This window comes from Rhagoletis pomonella, unplaced genomic scaffold, assembly GCF_013731165.1.
Source record: "Rhagoletis pomonella isolate Grant_MI unplaced genomic scaffold, Rhpom_1.0 Rhpom_scaffold_00007, whole genome shotgun sequence".
In the NCBI taxonomy this organism is placed as follows: domain Eukaryota; kingdom Metazoa; phylum Arthropoda; class Insecta; order Diptera; family Tephritidae; genus Rhagoletis; species Rhagoletis pomonella.
Window position 1 is genome coordinate 13,893,007 of NW_023458561.1, and position 18,358 is coordinate 13,911,364.

An 18,358-nucleotide genomic window follows, 5' to 3' on the forward strand; every position below is an offset into this window, starting at 1 on the left:
CAAGGCGAAAATTCAGCTGCTTTGGTAACACCATTTTACCTGAATTAGCTTTCATTTATCCTAAATGAGTAAAAATTATATAATAATGTTTCTTTTAAAAAAATCTACCAACTTCTACCAATTTTTGTATGCAAAATCTACCAATATTAATTTTTTCGAAGTCCGCGCACTGAGTCGGTACTCACCACCAGTGTTGCCATTTCTGTTTCTGCCGTCCCGCCAGATTAATAAACAAAAATCGCTAGAATCCTGCTAAATCATTTAAATTCTGTAAACTCTAATGAAAAAAAAATTTCTTTTATAATTTAGCAGTTAAACTTTATTTGATAAAATTAGAGATCATATGTTTATAAATAACCATCAGTTTTTTAACAAAAACAAAATTGGAACTTCGTTATATTGTTTTATAACCCGTGTTGGGATTTGGTGGCATTAAATAAAGTATAAAAATTGGTCATAAGAATGTCGAATTAAAATCTTCAAATCATCAAAAATATATAGATATGCATACATGCAGCTTTTTTCATGTTAGCTGAGCCGAAGATACCTAAAAATATTCGACAACTATATAATACTATTAGAATACCTTTCCCGCCATGCTCAGTGCTTATTTAGTGCATTTTATTCTGGATACGAAAATCTTTTTATACACATACGTATGTACATACGTATGTGTATAAATGCATTGTTTCAAATAAAATATATATCTTGATTGAATTAAAGTGAAAATTCAATTGGTTCTATAAAAGTTTAAAATCGTTATAAGTGCGTTACTATTTATTTTAGTTTTTGATAAATACAACAATACTTATATCTTGGACCGATCACAAATGTTAGTATAGATGCATACTAAATTTTACTGAAACAATTTTTTTGATGTTTTGATTTGTCCCAAGTTTTGGTGCTTTTAGGAAAGTTGGCAGCCATGGGGTCTCACATTCGTGAGTACTCAAATATACTTGTTCTCTCATTCCGATCACACATACAGATGCAATTCGCGCAAAATTTTCTGTTTCCCTCCCGAGCATAATTACCTCACCTCATCTACCCAACGGTTTGCACATTTGCCCGCGGCTTGCACGTTTGGGCATTTTGCCCGTATGTGCACATTACTTACTTATTAATTCCTTTTTGATGTTAAGCAATATATGTGTGAAATTTTTTTTTTTTTATAGAAAACACAATATCACTTCCATTTTATTTAGATATTTTGGACCACAGCTTTTCCAATTAGGCATCTGTAAGTTGCTTTTCGTCACATATAGGATGCGTTCAGAAATGCATCAAGCCAAAGCATCAGTATCTTTTATTTCTAAACTATTATTGATGGAAATGTCTTATTTACGCAATTAAGTTCAAATTCGGCTTTTAACCGTGGTTGCGCATATTTGACATTTCCACCAATTATAGTTAAGAAATAAAAGAGACTGATGCTTTGGCACATTTACTTAACTTCTTCCTCTAATATTTCTCATAATAAACTTCTAATATTTCTCATAACAAACTAGTATACATATATTGTTTATTTTACAATTTTACGTGAATGTTCGCAATTTTGTTTTACATTTGTATGAGATTTTGCCACTTCTTCTTTGTCTGCTATTCGTACTGTTTCGTTCATGACGTCATAGCAAGGCTCAGGGCGCAATCTTCTTTTCGATCATTCTTGATACTGACCACAGGTGCGTCGCAATTATTTCGCATTTAATGCTCGTTTTTTACCTTCCTTTTTACCTTCCTTTTATTAGCTCGGGATGTTACTATGTAATATTGATGCGCCTAAAAGATGCAGCGATTTCTATTCTCAAGTTACATACCTGATGACAGTACGAATGGCAATTGTAATAGGGAGGTTTTAGTTTTTTAAACTATAATTTTTATTCTATGACTGAACATCGCATTCACTCGATGCGCGCACTACTAAAAAGAATGTGATGTATGAATGATCACCCCCGCAAAGCATGCCACCGACACCATAAGTGAACGATCATTTTAACACCGCATACCCATATTGACTTAAATAATGCGGTGTTCCTTTTATAAAAGGACAATGTTTGTGTGTGTGTGTGTGAGTGTGTGTGATACCTGCATACACACGTAACCTGGCGGGAATTGTTTAACTTAAGCCCAGTTGTATTTAATAAGCGCATTTGACAAGTAACTGCACAGACATTTGTTTGCATGAGTATTTTCGTACGTGTGTAGATGTCCGCCTCTTCCTGCGTTTTTAATGCCCAGCGTGGATTGAACGACAGCTGGTGGACATGCACAAGAGAATTCACTCGCAAGAGCCAAGCTAACGTTTGCGTGTCTACCTGAACCTGAATAACTCATCTGCTGTATGAGGCACATGTATGGTATGTATGTATTTATTTCAAAAGTTACTCATACATCCATGTATGAATGTATGTATTAATTAATCGCTCTCTATTTAAATTTTTAACTTAAATTCAGTTTTTTTTTTAAATTCTCATATCTAACATATTACTCAAGATATTTTCAACAAGATACAGGGCACAATGAAATTTAGCTTTCTTTGTAGCTGACTATGATGTCAAAAAATACAATCAATGTAAATAAATATTTTTTTAACCCTCGATTGGTATTGTTCGTCAAAATGACCAACATTAGTTCGTTTTTAAGTCACGTCAAATGTCACAGGCGCGCTGAGCGGCGCAAAACAAGCTATTTTTCGACTAGCTGAGAAGCAGACAGAAAATGGGAGGAAAATCGAAAACTGTGATTGCTATCCGATGGTGCTATTCGTTTTCCACAACTTTCCCATTTCTAAGTTGAAAATTGGAAAGAAAATTAATTTGTTGGGATTTTTTAGTCGGTTGAAACTTGCACTTAATTAGCCTAAAATTGTATGGGCTATAAAACTACATACCCAAAAATGTTCTAAAGATTCCGATTTAAAAGTTTAGATTTTGATGAAAATTTGTTGAATTTTTCTAAATTTTACATAATGTTTGAAATTGTGATTTATAAGGTTTTGGTTAAAGCTTGCATGGTATTTTTTATAGAAAAATTACAAAAAACAAAAAGGTCTAAGTTCATGTGGAGCCGAACATAAAATATCGGTCGCAAGTATTAAACATATGTTTTTCACCTTTCCGAAACTACCGCTACTTGGTAAGCCGGGGTGGTTTTACCCCTATTTTAAACATCTTCGATAGAACGTTCAGTTCTACACAAGGTGGTGTTCTCTCTCCCTCTCTAAAAAAGGAAAGGAAGGCTGCAGCAAATGTTTTTATAGGGCACTTTAAAACACGTTACCTCTCAAGGGCTATTGCTGGGTTTGGTATTCATGCGACGAGACTAGGAATTTCAACTGATCCTTTTGTATCAGCTGTCAAGAGGAAGATGAAGTGGACTCATCTCCACACTTTCTTTTAGACTGTCCAACCTTCGCGAAACTAAGGTGGACGCATTTTGGCTCGCACTTCTGAACAAACGCTGAGCTCGCAGGGATCGAAATTAGCTTCATTCGAAATTTCGTAATCGGCTCGCGGCGTTAACTTAACCCAACTTAAGCTGTACTACTTCTTTGAGTTTTGAAATAGTTGGTCACATTAAGCATGAAGTACACACGCAAACTGATTTGCGGCCAGCGTCGTGACAGTTCGCTAGCTGCGCACACACGATGTAGCATAAAAGGCTTCTTATTTGGCACTACAACCGTTTATCGGTTTGGACCGAGGCCAAAAAGCTTCGCCAGTTGCCTCTACTTTGCTGATTTGAACCTGTGCGGACAAGTCCTTCTGCACTTGATCCTTCCATTGGGTTTGTGAGCTCTCTTCCTTTCGTTGTCCACCCATGGGTAGGGAGTCATCGTCATCTATGCGTACAACATGTCTAAGCCAGCGCAACCGTTGTATTTTTATGCTCTTAACTATGTCCAAAAGCTCGTACAATTCGTCATTCCATTTTCTTCGGTACTCGTTGCCCACGCGAATAGGGCCATAGATCTTGCGTAGAATAGTTCTCCATGGACGATGTCTTGCATGAAAAGCATATACTCCAAACCGTGTTTTTAATATTGCTTTAGTATACAGTGATACAGCGAGATCTGGTTCATTATATGCTTCATCTTTTAGACGACCATACACAGCCTCATTGCGAGAATCGCATCGAATGCCAGTCGTTTTCCGAGAGTCGAATCGTATAGAAAATGTCATGACATTGCCTAAAACTTCGACTCGACTTTTGTATTAAAACCGAAAAACTTGGCAGCTCTGCATAGTTTTCGACGATTTTCGTCGTTTACATATTTCAGCACGACAGCAGACAATGCCAATGTTGTCGAGTCTTACGATTTAGCGTAATTTACGACTTACGCAATGAGGCTGACAATTAACATTTTATAAAAACACAATACCGATCCAGGATTAGTACGATTTGAATAATTTTGTTCTATGTTTCAAATTTTAGTCGCAGTCCAAAAAAGAGAACCGCCGAAATAACTTCTAACCTGTTGAATATTCCTTGGATATCACAGGCGGTCAGATAACTATTAGATGTCTTTACTGTTGGCCAATATGATTCAAACTATTCAATGTATTCCCAGCCAGAAAAATATCCGCAAACGTATTCGAAAATGGAAACAATTTCGTATAAAAACCTGATGTTTCATCCGTTTTTCGTTCATTCATTGCGTTTTCGAACGTTTTTCAGATCAATTCTCCCACTAAAGTGTTCATCCGAAACGTATGTGCAGAAAACTATCGAAAATGGTTGAAAAACGGATGCGCTTTCGGCTGTTTTCCTGAAATTTGTCTGAGTCAATTTTTCGTTGAAGACGATTTTCATTCATAGTTACAGGAAACAAAAAAAAAAAAAATTAAGATTGAGCAATTAATTCAATTCCAATTTTAATAAATAATTTTAAGTGTTGCTTCTGACGGAATTCGAACCTGGGACCTCCTGAAAGCTAACAAATAGTAGCACACTTCTCTACTACTGCTACTGACGAATACGTATACATGTTTTCAAATGCTCAGTTTAAACAAATATTTTAAAATTATTGTTTTGAAATAAGATGATGACATTTTTCGGATACGAAAAATTAACAAATATGGAATTCGTTTTCTGAACGTTTCCGGATACGAAAAATGTACGAAAACTGCACTGTCGACAAAAAGTACGTTTCTCTGCTGGCAGGGTTACTATTTAGTACAGCGTTGGTGGTAGTGCCCTAATAGTTAGTGACAGCACAATTTTTCACACTATTAATTTTTGGTGGGGAATTGGAAAATATCGGCCTCACTATATTATTATGCTGCAATATTTATTTTCATACATTTCAAATATGATCCAAATTTGAAGTTTTCGGTCGGAAAACTCTATTTCTGGAAGGCCTCTAAAGAGAAGTCTCCGATCGAAAAATATAAATTTTCAAGAATTCTATACTATTTCTACGAAAAAGTGTTTTTCCCATATAAAATACATGGACAACTTCATGGGTCTTAAGGCAGTTATAAATGTATAGTATAGTAAGCCATAAATTAAAAAAAAAAAAACCATCTACAGCAACAAGTAGAATCCAAACTGAATTTTTTTTTATTATCTGAAAATTTGGATAAACAACAGCCTAATAACATTAAAAAACAAAATCGCAGTATGATAGTTTTTGGAAATTTTATATGTATATAAAAAATTAATATAGCGAGTTTTGAAACAGTAACTTTTACATAGCTAGCTTGTTTAGCTTTTCGCGTTCTCTCTTCCATGAAGATGGGTCTGCTTCTTCTTTACGACGTCTTCCACTAGGCACCGAAACTACCACGTTTTCTTGCAGTTTTCTAAGTTCATCAGAAGATGGAGACTTTTGAACTTGTATAAATACGTACAATAAATATTATAGCGACTTTTGAAAGTGTATATATACATACAGTAAGTTTTATAGCGACTTTTGCTAGAGTAGCTAACGTTTGATGCTATTTTTTTCACAATATATAAGGATTTTGCACTGTATTGTTAGTGCACATGAAACTACTTTAAATACGTTAACCACCAAAAACTAAAAATCTAAAAAATTTTACATAGAGCCCTTTGCAAGTGCACTTTGCATCATATTAAAAAAAAAAATAATAAAAATACGGGTACTCTTTTGTTTCCATGTAGAAAAATCCTAGGAGGTGAGAGGTTAACAACTAAACCTAGGGTTGAGAGCTCAACATTTAATTTAGTGAAAAATCTAATTTCTTTCAATATATTTAGTGCTAGTCTAGTGGGCCAGTGAAATGACTACCACCAACTCTGATATAGTTACGGTGATCAGATTTCTGTGCCCAATTATAGTTATGGTGAACAGATTTCTGTGGCCAAAAATCGGGACATTTCTAAAGCATCAAATCCGAACCTAAAATATTGTTTTTAGAATAACAAGTAATTTTTAGCAAAAAAAAACCGACTTCAACTCTCATATAAAAAAAAATATATATATATATATCTCATGATCCGCTGATCGGATCTTAACCAGATTAGTATGGGACCACCTCTGAGACACTACCTTTCCGATGCAAAATTATCGAAATCGGTTGACGTGGTCCAAAGTTATGCGGTAACATACATAAAAAAAAAAAATAAAATATTCCGACGAACTGATAACCTCCTCCTTTTTTGGAAGTCGGTTAAAAAGACAACATCTTTTAATACAGTTTTATTTAAAACAAAACAAAGAGAAAAATGATCGCAAAAATGTATACACGAAATAAATATGTACGATGGCGAGAATGTAAATAGCGAAAAGACTATCTAAAAAAAACATGTAAATCAAAATTTCAAACTTTGTAAAACATTTATAAAAATTCGACGAATTTTAACAAATGTCGATAAAAATCAATTTCTAGAATTTTTTTTGAGTATGTAGTTTTGTTCTATAAAAAGTGCAAAATTGAAGTAGCTTGGTCTTACCGTAGATTTTCGGAAATTTTTGTGTTCGTGCATATTCCTCCATATAAAGTATGTTAAAAAATTTTTTCATATAGAAAAAATTAGCAACATCTTCAAAAAAAAAAGTTACCAAAATTGTACGGTTAGTCCAAGGTGCTTAAAGCATGCACTTTGTTTTGATAAAATGGTATCGAATTTTGCTAATTTTTGTGCTAAGTTTGAAACTTTGAAATATTTGGTCTTTGTTAGACAAAGAGCTATGCATTTAAAAAAAAAATAATAAACTAAATAATCGCCAAAGAATGATAAAATGTCTTTCCCAATTTATATTTTCGCCACTGTATTTACAAGTTATATTTTTCATATCTATGATTTTTTTGAGGGAATTAGTATTTTGTTTTATAATTTCACTAAATTCTAGTTGGAATCGTTTCATTAAAAAATAAATTAGTATGGGACCTCTGAGGTGCCACCTTTCCTTTAAAAAATAATTATAGAAATCGGTTAAGGTGGGCCAAAATTATGCGGTAACATACATAAAAAAATATTCTGACGAATTTAAATCCTTTTAAAAAAATTTGAGAAGAATGATAGATTCCAATATAGCGAGAGTACCTGTTTGACAGATTAAGACAAAACCCAAAAATCGTAGAAAATAAGGATGGATGTTTATGGCTCCCTTATATTCTATGTTCTTTGTGATAAGTGCCCTGCCATGTTTGTACGAAAAATTATTTTTGGGTAAGAGTACATGGAGACTCTTATTAAATTAATAAATAAAACACTGAAAATCGGAACTTAATCGGTACAAATATGAAAAATCGCCACACTTATACGTCCCGACTTTTAAAAAATATTCAGCGGGACAATTCTCTTAAAATCTCGGTACTGCCCGCCAAAATCGGGACGAATGGTTACCGTAGATATAGTGCATACTTATGCGTATGTATCTATGTGTGTACATATTCTTTTGTCCCACTAAGTTCTAATTGTACTACTTCCTGAGCTCCTTGGATTCTCTGGGTGGAGAGAATAAATTAATGGTAGCTTCGCATGAAATCATAATCATTGAACTCAATGAACCAATTTTTCATTTCGAAAATTCGGTGTTTTGTCTCTTCGTTGTGTTTCCTTTTATTCATTTTTTAGTAAAACTCTCTTTTTCGTCTGTTCGGGTGCTATTGTGGCATGTGGTTATGTAGTTGCTGCTGCTGGTGTTGCTAAGTAGTAGTTAGTCCATTAAATTGTAGTACTTTTATTTGAAGATTTTTAATATATTGTATACAGGAATTTATGATTGCGTGTAGGGAGGGTTACATATACATATACATATACCTTGTATGGTGTACATAAACATACATGTAAACAATGTTGTCGGGATATTCAATAAAAGACAAGAGGCGAAGAACTGCGCATGTGTTTGCCGAACACCGGTTCCGGAGCCAGCATGATTTTTTTTTTGTCAGTTTGGTTGGTTTTGTCCTTTTTATCCTGTGAGCATGAAGTCACGTTAGAGAGAAGAGAATACATTCTGTCATTCGTTGCGTGCGAGTGTGTTTTCACATCTGTATCGAATGTATTTACGTATTCATGTGTTTTTGTGTGTTCGCGTGTATTTGTATTGACATTTACAAGTTCAATATGTACATACAATGTACATATGTACATTCATATGTACGCGACTTCATTATGTAGGCAGGACTTGTGTGTGCCAAGCAACTGACTCTTCCTGTCATTTGTTTTTTTTTTTGTTGGTTTGGTCATTTCTTAGTATCGTTCTCCCTTATGAGTTGCGTGCGCGTGGTTATTAACAGCAGTCGCCGATACCCATTGTCAATGCTGACACAGCATTTTGGAATTTATAAATTCAGTCCAACTAGTTCAGTATTAAGATTGGTCGCGTCAACATCCTCGTTCGGCAATTCGGTATTCATATTCTCGCTTGAACAGGGATGTCGGTCTTATTTTCGGTCGTCGCTCTTTACTGCCAGTGGTAGATATCTGATTTTAATTTTATACGAACAATGACATTGTGAAAATAATTCAACGCTTTTATAATCAATAATATGAATTATATTGCAGTAATTAAAATAAAAGCCGCCAACAAGGCTCTAATGGCGGAAAAAGGTATGATACAAGTGACAATATTTTATCCCACATAGTAACTGCGATTAAAGTTTGACGTTTTATTCGTACATATTTTTGTGACTACTTTAAATTGTATGGTAGGATGGGTACATGTTACTGGCTACATGTCGCTTGTGTTTGTTCATGTTCATAATTAATAAAATTGTTTCGTTACTTGAGCATGTGGACGTGATGTGTAGGTTCGTCTGTCTGAATAATTTAGCCCGAAGGTGACCACCAAACAGCCTTCTCATTCGTTTTGTAAGGCTGTGACTCAACTTTTTAGCTTCGTGTGTGGTTATTGCGTTTGCATGGTGTAAAATTGTCGCCTTTCATTTTCTCTCCGCTCCTCTCCGGATACAACTGCCGACTATTTCATTGGTCAATCCTCTATTGTATTATATTGTTGGATCGTTGGAGGGCATGTCTTTGCATCATTGCTTTGAACATCACTAAACATTAGAATATATGATTCAGAAATGATGCAATCAAAAGACTAGGGTTACCGTCCATAAGCTTCATGTATGTACATATGTATATATTAATACCACTATCATAAAAAAAAAAGAAATAAAATAATCTGTGCGGGCCCCAAATGTTTACTTGCGGCAACGCTAAAATTTAAACACGTACCTAAATATGTACATATATATTAGGGATGTTAATTTTTCGGCTTTTTGCGATCCCGGGATTTTCGAGATGGCGTTGGCACAATCCCGGGATCCCGGGATTAGTCCTGGGATTTAGATACTCATTACTTTTCAACAACTTGAATCGAAAAAATGGCTTCTATATTGTTTGAGAAGCTCTCCTACCATGAAATAAATAATAAATAAATGGGTTTGAAACCTACTTTTTTATTTAAAGTGGCGTTTTTATTAGTTTTTTCTCTGACCGCACGATTTATTTTGAAGGACTTTGTAATTTCAGACATATGATTAATCCCAAAAATTGGCAAAAAAAAATTCAATGCAATGTAGAATAAAAATATGGGTAACAAATGCAATAGGAAATTTCTTTAGAATTAAAAAAAAATTAATTTTTTGGCTTCACAAGGTCGAATAGGTAATTCTGACAAAGTTAGTAGAACGAGATTCGAGGATGTTATCGAGTCTATATAAGCCCTTAACATATAATTTTTTCAAAAACAAATATTGTGAAATTTCAGGGATAAAATTTTAAAATGACTTGAATCATAAATAATAATAAAGAAACTTGAATCTGTTTAATTCTACAGGATTTCCTCATTAATTTTATACCCATACTTCTTCTCTAAGCACATTTCTATGAATTTTTTAAATCATTTTTGAATTACTGACGTCAGAGTGAAAAACTAAAAACGCAGTTTTACTATATTTGGCCCAGGGCTTCGCGAATATATTGATATTTGTGTTTAAAATTTACTATCGCGCTGTGTTATATGTACAATGAGCTAGACATTTATAAAAAAATATTTATTATTAAATAAAAAAAGAAATATAGCCAATACTGGTCAAGAAAATGAGTTTCTATTATTGCCATCAGTGCAAATTACAAATCCCGAAAATCACGGGATTACTTGCCAAGAATCCCGGGATTTTCGAGACCTTAACATTCCTAATACATATGTATCCTCAAAATGTTTTAGGAGGAACTTGGAGTTGCTGACCCCACATGCGTTAGCACAATGGGCCTTGAGCCTAAGTGTGTCGTATAGACAACCGCGACAACCTAACCTAACCTAAAATATATAAATGTATATTAGGGTAGGCCGATTTTGTATGAGGGAAAATAAAAGGCATTTGACCTGACCATATTGTTATAGTAATATTATGATGTCTTAGGCCCAAGCCATTTGTTATTGGCCACGAAAGATTAACTTAAAACCTACAGTTGTCCACAAAATAATAGGAGTGCGATATTTTGACCAGTTTTGGCTATTTGTCTTTTGTTTATTTAATGTTTATTATTTTTTTATAAAAGCCTAGCTGGCTATACAACAAACACCATATAAATTCAGATTTTAAACTTTGTATAAAAATTATAAAAATTTTGCAATTTTTCACCCATATTTCAAACTTTTTAATCAGAATCTTTAGAAAAAATTCTGGTATGCAGTTTTGTAGCACATTCAATTCTAGTCTGAAGAAGTGCAAGTTTCAAGCGGCTAAAAAATTCCGTTGATTTTTGACAATTTTTTTGCTGGCAGTGTCCTCCATATAAAAGAAAATTGTCGACATACTTTGTATGGAAAAAACGTGAAACACCTTTAACCAACTGAATCAAAGTGTATGAATTTTGAAAATGAAACTTTGTCTTGTAATATCTATGGAATGCGTTAATTGTTATAAACAGGACGATATATTAGATTAAGGGTTATTAAATTTAGTACCTCACGTTCACTTATCATTTTTCAATAAGTTACAAGTTTTTAAGATATTAATATAAAACTTACAAAAACTATAATTTTCCCTTATGAAATTTCTATTCTTCATTACTTCAGCAACCAAGTGAAAAGTACAAAAAGTGAGACGAGATTTATTTCAAACGTTTTAATATTTTCGGATGTATATATAATATTAAAAGGACCATGGACTTAGTCACGCCGATTTGCTCAGTTTTCAAGATTGAAAAACCTTGAAAAAATCAGTAATTTTATTCAATGTAGTACACAGGATGTATCAAGCGAGATAAACGTTCCCAGCACCCCCATTATCTTTATTTTGAAAATTTAACTTGAACAAATAATAAAGTTGCCATAAATATAACACAATAAAATGAATTGAACGCCACAGAGGCACTATAATAAAAAATAATAATTAAAGTTTTTATATATATTTTTTTTTAATTCTCTTTGCATTTCTTCTGCCTCCAGAACGAAAAAAATTTCACAAAAAAAATTGAAACGTTTTAAACATATTTTCACCAAACTTTTTTTAGTTCTGAGAAAAATTTTGGGTATATTGCATGTAGATGCTCTAGGAATATTTCTGCATCAAAAAGAAAATTTTGAAAAAAATGTCGCTTACGTTATTTTGGCGGTTAGGGCTCGATATATAGATTACCGCTCACACAATATGTTAGTGTCCGACCTAGCTTCTCCTCCGATATGTGGCGTGCGCCTTGATGTTGCCACACAAAGGGGAGGGAGCTATAGTTATTTCGACTCGGAACAGCGACTGTGTTTTTATGAGAAGCTGTTTTCATTGCAGAATACGCTCGGTGGTTTGCCATTGCCTACCGAGGGGCAACCGCCCCTCCGCCGATGTTGGTCGGAAACTGGGATTGAAATCAGGCCCGTGCTGCTTTATTAGATTCGGCCAAAATTTCTTAAGCGGTTATAGCGCTAAACAAAAGAATGAGAAAAAATAACAATGCAGACTTGGGCGGCGCTTTCGGTAAGAGCGAATACTCGCGACATCGCTTTGACAGTGAAATGGCTACATTTTGAATGCTGTGGTTTCGGTAAGCCACTTAACCAATGTATGCACATGCATTAAAAACGAATTCGCAAATAAAATTCGCTCTTACCGGAACCATGAGACCATATTTTTTTTTCGTCAATTCTCTGAATTTATGATACGCAGTAGTTTGCAAAAATTGTCGCGGACTGTTTTCTTTGATTTCGAATTGAAAATACATTACGATCGTTTTTTACCAAAATAAGAGTGGTATCCCTGCGTTTTGTTAAAGCCAGAAAGAAGCATCGACTGTATGAAACAATGAAAGGGAGCAGTACATGGCGGAATTATACCAGGTGAAGTAATTAGAGCGAGAAAAAAGATTTTGACACTGCCTTATTTGAAAAATTACCTTTCAAATTTGACTATAAGGCCGAATGTTAGAAAATAAAATGAGAAAGCTGTTTTATTACTTCACCTGTTTATTGCGCCATGGAGTAGTATACGTGCCTTCTATAATTTTGACTTATATATATGGCAAGGTTTTTGTAAACAACATAAAATACACATTTTCGTTTCTTTGCCAGCTTGGGAATTATCGGCCTATTTTTACTAAAATGTGATAAAAAGCTCATTAAAACTTTGTGGAATGTCTTGTTTTTTTAGTTTTTTATCTATCACACTTCTTTTTATTTTTATTGTCTACCATACGTGAGTTGCTTCTATATAAAAAATTCTAGTACAAACAATTTCTGTGTTTTGAATTTGTTTGTTTATTGTTTTTGATTTTTAAAATTCAAAACTTTTACATGGATGTGAAAATTTAAATGTCAGAGTTGCCGCTTTCCTCTTTTTAGGTGTTTTTTTTACTAAAGAAACATCAAAACGGGGAAAAAACTCATTGGTATCCCCGCATCTATTAAACTTCTCATTGGAAGATGTATGAAAATCAGAGGTCGAAAAATAATCGTCACTATCTAAGAGAAAAAATAACCCACAAAACAACAGCTGGTTTATTTTTTTTTTTAGATGTTTGCTCCTCCCAGTGGGAAAGGGTTATTTGCATATCTTTTTCCGTTGCTGTTGGACACTTATCGCTGAAAGAGGAAAAATAAGTCTTAGAGCGCGGTTACCCACGAACGTGTACGCAGAGCACCGTAGAAGAGCGTAGAAACATATCAATATTGCTGTTGATAGAGAGAGAGAGAGAGGGAGATATATAAGCAACGTCAACGTCACGGTCATGCGGTGCCAAATATCGATAATAAAATCGATAACAAACTCGATAAAAATAACGATAACAAACTCGATAAAAATATCGATAACAAAATCGATAGAAATATCGATTATTATATCGATAAGTCCCGGGAATACCGAAAATCCCGTAATAGTTCCCAGGTTGAGTCTCTGTGACTATATCATTTTCTTTATAATTGCCTTTATTTTAATCTTTCTTCCTGTAACTTCATCTTTTCTCATCATCTTTTTCTTAATATTTATCTCTATCATCTTTATGTTTATCATTTTCCACATCTACATATTCCCCTTCACCTTGCCCTTATATTAGTAAAATTTTTAAATTTACCTTGATCTTAATTTTTGCATTTATATTTACGTATCTTTGTTTTTGTTTGGGGGCTCGACCCTATTAAGCTGGCATTTCAGGGTACTATTTTATATATATATAAGGAAAATTTGAAAGTTAGGGGGGCTCGAGCACCCCCCTGCCCCTACCTGGCTACGCCCATGTCGTGTAATGAAATGCCTAACGCTTTGCTTCCCCTTTTGTACGCCCACTTATATTTTTCAGTCGTACAATAACCCACAAATTAAGACAATTAAAAATAAAAGTCCTTGCCAAAGATTCTTTGCCTAAGGGTAATTTTAGCAGTTGATAAATAACCCACAACGGAAAACACAAAAAGATCGCACATAGTGATATGCCACGGCGAGAAACACTATAGGGGTATTCTCTGAGTCTTGCAAAGGCCTTGCATGGTGCACATATTGCACGGATTGCACGGTAAAAACCGGTTTTCGAATGGGACAGCTTTGCAAACCGTGCAATCCGTGCACCGTGCAAGGGCTTTGCAAGACTCAGAGAATACCCCTTATTTGTTTGAGAGATAAGTGTTTGTGTCAGTGGTAAACACCATACAAGACACTTGGTGACGGTTATTTCCGATGTCTGTATGTATGTTTACAGCAGGGATGCTCAACAAACTATATGAATCAATTTCGGTTTGTTGATGCGCAAAAATAACTTATCAAAATAATTTCGTTTCGTTTCAGAGCTGAATTATCGAAACAAAACTCAATCGTTAACGTGGAAACGAAATAAATCATCAATCGTTAACACCGAAACAAAATAAATCAACGAAAAGTGTTTGTTGTATGCCATTGCCAGCTCACTATTAACACCTAGCACCTAAATGCATGGTACAGCTTCAGTATTAACGATTGCATTTCTTTTCGTTAAAAGCCAAAATAGAATTATTTTGATAATTACCTAAACGATGAAAAACTGAATAGTTTCAACAGAAACGATTGCTTTTGTTTAGTAACCTCTAAAATTAACATTACAACGTTACGTTTACCGTATCTCTTTTTCATATGAAAAAATTCATTACGTGCATCCTACTCGATACCATTTTATTCCTCATTAAAACATGTAGTCTCTCTATTTTAGCATATCAAATGTTCATATGACTTCATACCATGTAAATGCACCATTATGTATTTACTAAGTTTTTTTTTAATTGTTATTTTCAGAAAATTGGATGTCGCATTTTGAAGGTTTTCTCGAATGTCGCGCCACAAAGTACAGACCGAGTGGTGCAAACTGTTGGCAAACAGGCCCAGGTTATTGAAGCTATTCGGGAGGTCATCACTCTGACTCGAGAAGTAGGTTTTATTTAAAAAGCTCCATAGTAACGTGAGAAATGTAATGTATGCTTTGATGAATATTTCCAGACGCCCATCAAGGGTCCTGTCCATAATTATGATCCCACAAACTTCGATCGCATGTATGCCGAAGAGTATGGCGGCTATGGCTCCGGTGGTGGCGGCAGCAGCGGTGGTGGTGGCGGAGGCGGCGGCGGCGGCAACAATCGCCAATCGCGTGGAGGTCGTGGTGGCGGTGGCGGTGGCGGCGGTGGCGGCGGTGGCGGTGGCGGTGGCGGTGGTAACAACTTTGGCAATGATCGCGGTGGACGTAATGATCGCAGCCGCAGTGGCGGCCGTCGTGATAATCCATTTATAAATCCTTGGGCTAATGATGATGGTTTCGGAGGCAATAATAGCGGCGGAGGTGGCAATTTCGGCGGTGGTAACTTTGGTGGCGGTTTCGGTGGAGGTAATTTCGGTGGCAATGGCGGCGGCGGCGGCGGCGGCTTTGGCGGAAATAACGGGCCGTCAGGCGGCAATTTCGGCGGCAATGGTGGCGGCGGCGGCGGCGGCGGCTTCGGTCCTGGTAACCAAGGCAACTTTGGAGGTGGTAATCCTGGTGGCGGTTTCGGTGGCAATCAAATGAATAACGGAAACTTTGGTGGCATGAATCAAGGAGGTGGATTTGGTGGTCCAAACAACAACAGTGGTATGGGATCTGGTGGCGGTATGGGATCGGGTGGTGGTGGAGGTTTCGGACCGGGACCTAACAACAATGGGCCCATTGGTGGTAATTCCGGAAACCTTCCGAATGGTCATGATCCTAAAAACAGTACGCAGGTTACCATTCCGAAAGATGTGAGTAAATTTAAGAAGGGCGTAAATTTATTGATTAATTTGACTAATTGATTGATTCTCAGTTGGCTGGTGCTATTATTGGCAAAGGAGGTGGCCGTATTCGACGCATCCGTAATGAGTCTGGTGCCTACATTACCATCGACGAGCCTTTGCCTGGTTCAACTGACCGCATAATTACCATTTCTGGTAACCCTAAGCAAATCCAAATGGCCCAGTATCTTTTACAACAGAGGTTGGTGTCGAACACGTCTTAAAAGTATGAACACGTTTCCTAATTCATGAAAATATTCAAAATATTAATATTCATTATAATTCACAAGAAAAAAGTACTATTAATCAATTAACCTTAACATATATGTGTATGTGTACTAAAGTGGTGAGTGTGGTTAAAAGTGTGTTATCTAAGTAATGGGATAATGTTGAATAGAAACGCTTGTGTTACTACATTTTTCGCTAAACTAATCGCTGTCAGATACATTTTGCATGGAAGACTAGTGATTTTGTTGTTTTGTCTCACAAGTAACAATAAATCCCTTGTCTTCTTACAAAGTGTATTATTGCCTTCATTCATATACATATGCTTAAATATATACATTTAGAAATATAACTAATCGGTTCTGTTCTCAATGGGTCTATTTCAGTGTTTACAAATATTGTTATGTGCAACATTTAACTGTTATCATACTAAAATCTTGTGACTAAATACCTGACTTTACCCTATATTTATTAATGAACTTCGTATTATCGTATCCTTTTTAACTGTTATCATCTTTAAAATATTTTATTTTGTTTTGCAGTGTGCACGAAAACAACGGCAGGCGAAACTTCTAAGTCTGCGCCGTCAAGCTATGGATGTCAGAATACACCCATGTTTTTGACAACAAAATATACGCAAAAAAATTACATTTAAGACTTACATGCCCCTTAAATTTCGTTAATATTTCACTTAATTTGAGTTTATACAGCAACCTTCGTTTTTTAATAAACTAAACGAACAATTAATAATTAAAAAGACCAAATAAGCAAAGAAAAAAACCCTTTTTAATAAAATAAGAGCTGTAATTTTTTTATATAATTTTTTTTTTTTAATTCCTTAAATTCTTAATTAATGTGGTACTAAGTCCATAAAAATTCCAAACGGGTTTTAAGAGGGATTGTAACATGCATATATACAGTCCGAGACATCAAGAGTAGTAATTTTAATGTTTACGCCGCGCAATGGTGGTGGTTGCGTCCGATGATATGCTTTCAATGAGTAGTGCATTACATAGGAAAATTATGTAGATTTTATTCGTGGCGAATCGAAATGGAAATAAATCGGTATGTATTGTCGCTAGTTGTTCAGATTCAGGAAAGTCCAGCGGAAAAAACGGATCGGACATGAGTATTTCTACTCGAAAACTACACTCACAGCCTTCACGGTCGTGTATGCATTGGTAAAAGAATTGAAAACACCTTAACTTCTTGATATATGCTCTCTTTGTTACGGACTGTTTATATTCATGATAAGCTCAACATTTTGACGAAGAAGAAGCACCATGTATACCAAATAGATTAAAAACTAACTGCATTATTTGTAAGGACTACTAAAATTTCATCAGTGAGTTGGCGTAGTTTTTATCAGTTTCATTTGTGGAAACGTGTGCGTACAACAATTTACTAACAATATTGTAAAAGAAGTAATTATACAGTCATTACACAGAGGACCACGTGTAGGTACCAAACATTGAGTAATTTTTTGGTCTGCTATTTTTCTTATCGCTATTAAATAAGTATATAGAATTCTTATTCTATACCCATAAAACGAACTCTGTAAGATTTCAAGATACATACATATAATAAAGATATAAATAGAAGACACTTTTTTCTTTTCATTTCAAACACATTGGCGAAATAGGTTTTTAAAAACTAAAGGCACTGGCCCAATGCAGGCTTGCTTTTCCCGCCTTTCTTACTTTAGTTTGCTTTGATTTACTTTGAAAACTTGTTAGGCCAGGCCAAATGGCGGCTTGAAACGCTGTCAAAGTAACTAGCTATGTCGTTGAAAATTCAAGGTCTGTTGTTCCCTTAACCTTAAAAATTATTTTCCTAGAAAGCTCCACTAGATGTAAAAAATGCTCGATCTTTTCAGATCTATCCTTAAATTAATGGAAATTAATGTTTGTACTTCAAAGAAGTGGTTATAATGATACATAAATATGCATATTTAC

The 18,358-nt window shown here is 34.9% G+C and overlaps 1 protein-coding gene across 3 annotated transcripts in view; it reads left to right on the forward strand.

The window, feature by feature from the left end:
- Positions 1 to 18,008, forward strand: part of LOC118742352 (heterogeneous nuclear ribonucleoprotein K) — a 98,152-nt gene extending 80,144 nt beyond the window's left edge. For 2 of the 3 annotated variants that reach the window (XM_036474356.1, XM_036474358.1), the window contains 4 exons: positions 15,177 to 15,308; positions 15,378 to 16,148; positions 16,211 to 16,380; positions 16,946 to 18,008. In XM_036474356.1, the coding sequence (XP_036330249.1) occupies positions 15,177 to 15,308; positions 15,378 to 16,148; positions 16,211 to 16,380; positions 16,946 to 16,979 (1,107 nt within the window). In that variant the 3' untranslated portion in view covers positions 16,980 to 18,008. Of the gene's footprint in view, positions 1 to 15,176; positions 15,309 to 15,377; positions 16,149 to 16,210; positions 16,405 to 16,945 lie in introns of all 3 variants that reach the window. The other variant, XM_036474357.1, reaches the window with a different exon arrangement.
- Positions 18,009 to 18,358: the final 350 nt, after the last annotated feature.